The 6,217-nt window shown below is 45.5% G+C and overlaps 1 protein-coding gene across 1 annotated transcript in view; it reads left to right on the forward strand.

The window, feature by feature from the left end:
* The first annotated feature begins 3,488 nt into the window (after positions 1-3,488).
* Positions 3,489-6,217, forward strand: part of psma3 (proteasome 20S subunit alpha 3) — a 7,990-nt gene continuing 5,261 nt past the window's right edge. The window contains exon 1 of the mRNA XM_054613459.1: positions 3,489-3,590. Within this exon, the coding sequence (XP_054469434.1) occupies positions 3,570-3,590 (21 nt within the window). The 5' untranslated portion in view covers positions 3,489-3,569. The remainder of the gene's footprint in view (positions 3,591-6,217) is intronic.

Below are 6,217 nucleotides of genomic sequence, written 5' to 3' on the forward strand. Positions count from 1 at the left end.
TTCCTGTAAGTCGCTTTGGATAAAAGCGTCTGCTAAATGACTGTAATGTAATGTAATGTAATGTAATGTAATGTGTGAAGTAGGGACCGGCCTTCATACCACGCCAGACGAACTCCGCCGCCATCAGACGTTGCGACGGCTTCCTGCCCGGGTGCGATAAACCATGTCCGGAACCACTGTGCGCGGCTGGGCCATAGAAACATCACAAAGCAGCGTTGTGTCATCGAAGGGGACGTCCTGTATGCCTGGATGTCAGGGTCCGAGGCTTGACCTGCAGCCATACGGGCGTAACCGATGCCGAGGTGGACACGAGAGAGGCAGTCAGAGAGAGGCAGTCAGAGAGAGGCCAGAGAGGCCGTCAGAGAGCCGGCAGAGAGAGGCCGTCAGAGAGAGGCAGTCAGAGAGAGGCCGTCAGAGAGAGGCAGTCAGAGAGAGGCCGTCAGAGAGAGGCCGTCAGAGAGAGGCCGTCAGAGAGGCCGGCAGCCGCGGGGTGGTCCTTCCCCGCCACAGGCCGGATGTCCTGGTGAGATGACGCTGCTGCCTGGCAGACCACGGTTCTCACCTCAGCCATGGCGAACATCAACGGCTCGTGGTCCACAAAAACAGTGACCGGGCGAGCTTCCAGCAGGAAACGGAAATGACCGCTAAGTACAGGGCGAGGAGCTCACAGTCAAAGGTCAAAGGTGCTGTTGCTCACTGGGCCGGAGCTGTCGGCTGAAACACGCCAGATCCCCTTGACCAGCTGCTCAAAAACGCCACCGACGGCATAGTCCGAGGCATCAGTCAATGCCACGGCTGCGAGGCCTCCTTAGTATCCGAGAACGCCTCCAACATGTCGGACCAGGCGACGGCGTGCTTGGGGGTCTTTGTCTTGAGAGCCTCGTACAGTCATCAGGTGAGCAGCCTGCAGAGCCTGGACAGTGATAGGGCGTGGGAGCTGCTCAACATGTTAACAGCTCAACATGCTAACAGCTCAACATGTTAACAGCTCAACATGTTAACAGCTCAACATGCTAACAGCTCAACATGTTAACAGCTCAACATGTTAACAGCTAAACATGTTAACAGCTCAACATGCTAACAGCTCAACATGTTAACAGCTCAACATGTTAACAGCTCAACATGTTAACAGCTAAACATGTTAACAGCTCAACATGTTAACAGCTCAACATGTTAACAGCTAAACATGGCCAACCTTTCACTGAAGGTGCGTTCATCAAAGACTGTGTCTACACGCACATCAAGGCTTCTGGAACCAAACTGCAACTTTTCCAAAGACACTTGTCCCAAACCGAGCCCTGCAGCGTGACCTCCCAGCTCTGAAAGAGGTCATTGACAGCTTCCCACAGGACAACATCGTTACGCAACAGCTATCGCATCTCTTTCTGTGGAATTCAACAAACGCTTTCGGGACTTTGCAGTTATTGAAAAGGACATGCTGCTGTTCTCTTCTCCTCCTCCGTGGACCATAATGATGCTGTTCTCTTCTCCTCCTCCGTGGACCATAATGATGCTGTTCTCTTCTCCTCCTCCGTGGACCATAATGATGCTGTTCTCTTCTCCTCCTCCGTGGACCATAATGCTGCTGTTCTCTTCTCCTCCTCCGTGGACCATAATGATGCTGTTCTCTTCTCCTCCTCCGTGGACCATAATGCTGCTGTTCTCTTCTCCTCCTCCGTGGACCATAATGATGCTCCTCCACAGCTGCAGTGTGACGATGAGTGCCGGAGACACCAGCAGTGTTCTCTTGTTGACTTTTACCGGCAGCTGGACAAAAGCAGGTTTACAGAAATGCGGTCATTCGCTAAGAAAATGCTGAGCTTATTCGGCTCCACATGTTTGTGAGCAAACATTCTCAGTCATGAACTTTAACAAGAACCGACTGAGGTCAAGGATGAGTGACTTTACGCATCTCAACCACTGCTCTCAAGCCAGACCTGGATCTCAGTATCACCCTTCCCATTAGTGTCAGCAAGTTATCTGTTCCTTGATCAATCTGAAATTGAGTGTTTTGAACGGTAACATCTGTCACTATTAACAGTGAAAAGCCTAAAGCACACTAATGCACTTGGACTTATGGCACTTATGTCATTAAACTCTTGAATAAGATATGTGTTATAACTGTTGATGTTATGGACCTGTAGATGTGACACAAACTATTGCTTTCTGAAAGATCTTGTCAAAGACAAAGGCAAACTTCACTTGTTTTAAAGTTTAATGGTAACAGACCACTTTGCATTACTTATAACTCCTGTTTAAAATGTTCATGAGGCAAAGATATTTAACTCATGGAAATACAAGGTATTCTATACAGTTTGTTCAGTGTTATCTGACTGAATGAAAGGCAGACTCGTGTTTTTAGACTTGTTCACGTCTGCCTGTGTGGCTTATATTTGGTTACATTGTCATTTGAAAAATAAAGGTAATTGTGACAATGAAAATTGTTTTATAACAGTGTGTAATTTCATGTAACTTTTGTGGTTAAAAAAATGTCAGAAGGAACTATTGGCCCCCGGGCATCTTCACTTTATCAAATTTGGCCCTCTTTGCAAAAAGTTTGGACACCCCTGTCTTATAGTAAATAGATTTTATCATGCGGGCCAAAGATAATTCATTCACGGGCCGGATGTGGCCCGCGGGCCTTGAGTTTGACACATGTGCTGTAAAGAGTCATAAACCATTCCATTATTACTCCGTCCTCCACTGCTCCCTGTAGGAGCATCCAGCTACAGACTCTGGTGCCTACAGGGCAGTGAGAGGAACAGCTCCTTCCTATCTCCAGGCCATGAAGCCCTACACCCCCCCACCACTCCTCTCTGCTGCCTCGGGGTGACTGGTTGTCCCGTCGCTCAGAGGTCCCTGCAGCCGATCCACCCGGTCACAGCTTCTTCCTGTCCTGACCCCTCAGTGGAGGAATGAACTCCCCACTGACCTCAGGACAGCAGAGTCACTGCCCATCTTTAACCTCACCTCTTCAAGAAGTACTACCTGATAAAGAAGTACTACCTGATAAAGAAGTACTACCTGATAAAGAAGTACTACCTGATAAAGAAGTACTACCTGATAAAGAAGTACTACCCTGATAAAGAAGTACTACCTGATAAAGAAGTACTACCCTGAGCCTTCCTCTTATTGTATTATATTAGTTTGTTTCTGTACTTTTGCTCTGGTTTATGCTTTAAGATGCTTGTTTAAGAAAGGAGATGCACTTATGACTTCTGGTGACTAGTAGTTCTCTTGAATACCTATGTTGAATACACTTCCTGTAAGTCGCTTTGGATAAAAGCGTCTGCTAAATGACTGTAATGTAATGTAATGTAATGTAATGTACTGTAATGTAATGTAATGTAATAATATAATGTAATGTAATGTAATGTAATGTAATGTAATGTAATGTAATGTAATGTGATGTAATGTAATGTAATGTAATTATGCAAATTAGGCGATGACGTCATTTAGCGACTGTTAGGACAGCCAATAGCTGCTCTCCTTGCTGCCTGTGGCCGGAAGTGCGTGTTTAGCGTCACAGCAGCAGCAGCAAGCTTCACGTCCCGCAGCACACCGGCACCATGAGCTCCATCGGGACCGGGGTGAGTCTGGACCGGAGGACGGCCAGAACCTTTATCCCGGACCGTCCCGGTACCGCGGCTAGCCGCTAGCAGCTAGCCGCTAACAGCTAACAGCTAGCCGCTAGCGTTAGCCTGCTAGCGTTAGCAGCTAGCGTTAGCCTGCTGAGTCACAACGAGGCCCGCTAGCCGAAACTAAAGGGAGCTAAAGGAAGCTAAAGGGAGCTAGCCGAAGCTAAAGGGAGCTAAAGGAAGCTAAATGAAGCTAAAGGGAGCTAAAGGAAGCTAGCTAAAGGGAGCTAAAGGGAGCTAAAGGAAGCTAAAGGAAGCTAAAGGGAGCTAGCCGAAGCTAAAGGGAGCTAAAGGAAGCTAAAGGGAGCTAGCCGAAGCTAAAGGGAGCTAAAGGAAGCTAAAGGGAGCTAAAGGAAGCTAAAGGGAGCTAGCCGAAGCTAAAGGGAGCTAAAGGAAGCTAGCTAAAGGGAGCTAAAGGAAGCTAAAGGGAGCTAGCCGAAGCTAAAGGGAGCTAGCTAAAGGAAGCTAAATGGAGCTAAATGAAGCTAAAGGGAGCTAGCCGAAGCTAAAGGGAGCTAAATGAAGCTAAAGGGAGCTAGCCGGAGCTAAAGGAAGCTAGCCGAAGCTAAAGGGAGCTAAAGGGAAATGAAAGTGAAAGTACAGAGTTTAAGTTAAATTAAATCTAACTTCAGTTTGTTGTGAATATTTTACAACAAAAGTCACTGTGTGGACATGATGTCATCACTGTGTGGACATGATGTCATCACTGTGTGGACATGATGTCATCACTGTGTGGACATGATGTCATCACTGTGTGGACATGATGTCATCACTGTGTGGACATGATGTCATCACTGTGTGGACATGATGTCATCACTGTGTGGACATGATGTCATCACTGTGTGGACATGATGTCATCACTGTGTGGACATGATGTCATCACTGTGTGGACATGGTGTCATCACTGTGTGGATCACTGTGTGGACATGATGTCATCACTGTGTGATGTCACATGATGTCATCACTGTGTGGACATGATGTCATCACTGTGTGGACACGGTGTCATCACTGTGTGGACACGGTGTCATCACTGTGGACATGGTGTCATCACTGTGTGGACATGATGTCATCACTGTGTGGACATGATGTCATCACTGTGTGGACATGATGTCATCACTGTGTGGACATGATGTCATCACTGTGTGGACATGATGTCATCACTGTGTGGACATGATGTCATCACTGTGTGGACATGATGTCATCACTGTGTGATGTGTCATCACTGTGTGGACATGATGTCATCACTGTGTGGACATGATGTCATCACTGTGTGGACATGATGTCATCACTGTGTGGACATGATGTCATCACTGTGGACATCACTGTGTCATCACTGTGTGGACATGATGTCATCACTGTGTGGACATGATGTCATCACTGTGTGGACATGATGTCATCACTGTGTGGACATGATGTCATCACTGTGTGGACATGGTGTCATCACTGTGTGGACATGGTGTCATCACTGTGTGGACATGGTGTCATCACTGTGTGGACATGGTGTCATCACTGTGTGGACATGATGTCATCACTGTGTGGATGTCATCACTGTGTGGACATGGTGTCATCACTGTGTGGACATGGTGTCATCACTGTGGACACGGTGTCATCACTGTGTGGACATGGTGTCATCCCAGGTCTCTTATTTGTCGTCTCCTCGCTCCTCACTTGAACCGGAAGTCGTTCTGCGCCGCCATATTGACGGCCATCCCAAAGCTCTTATTACAGCACAGAGGAGAGAGGAGAGAGGATGCACGAGATCCTCCTTCCAGGAAGTGTTGTGAGGGCCGACACGCCCCCTCATCGTTCATCTGTTATCTGATTGGACGCTGCAGCCGATCGTTCTGATCTGATATAACTCATCATCACTGGAGTTTAATACCAGAGTGATGACAGATCACACACTGAATGCATTAAAGTTAAAGAGAGTTAAAGAGAGAAAGAGAGTTAGAGAGTTAAAGAGTTAGAGAGAGTTAAAGAGTTGGAGAGTCTGTCTGTCTGTCAGTAGAAACACTTTTACATCATTTATCTTCATTTCCATTCATTCATATGAGGCTGATAATTCCTGAGTGTTGGTTGATGAGTTATGTAATTCCAATTTACCCCGAAACATTGAGCCTAATAGATTAATTCCAGTGTTTAGGAGAAACCATAATCATATTCTGGATTATTTAATGATGACATCACAATCCCAATTTCAAAACATACAGACGTTAATAATTAATAAATAAGACTAACGCATTCCGCCAGTAGAAATCGGTCCTGCGCTTATTAATATTAGTACAGTGATGATTACTTTGTGTCATTATTAATATTAGTACAGTGATGATTACTTTGTCATTATTAATATTAGTACAGTGATGATTACTTTGTGTCATTATTAATATTAGTACAGTGATGATTACTTTGTCTTTATTAATATTAGTACAGTGATGATTACTTTGTGTCATTATTAATATTAGTACAGTGATGATTACTTTGTGTCATTATTAATATTAGTACAGTGATGATTACTTTGTCTTTATTAATATTAGTACAGTGATGATTACTTTGTCTTTATTAATATTAGTACAGTGATG

The sequence above is a fragment of the Anoplopoma fimbria genome, chromosome 15, assembly GCF_027596085.1.
Source record: "Anoplopoma fimbria isolate UVic2021 breed Golden Eagle Sablefish chromosome 15, Afim_UVic_2022, whole genome shotgun sequence".
Classification (NCBI taxonomy): Eukaryota; Metazoa; Chordata; class Actinopteri; order Perciformes; family Anoplopomatidae; genus Anoplopoma; species Anoplopoma fimbria.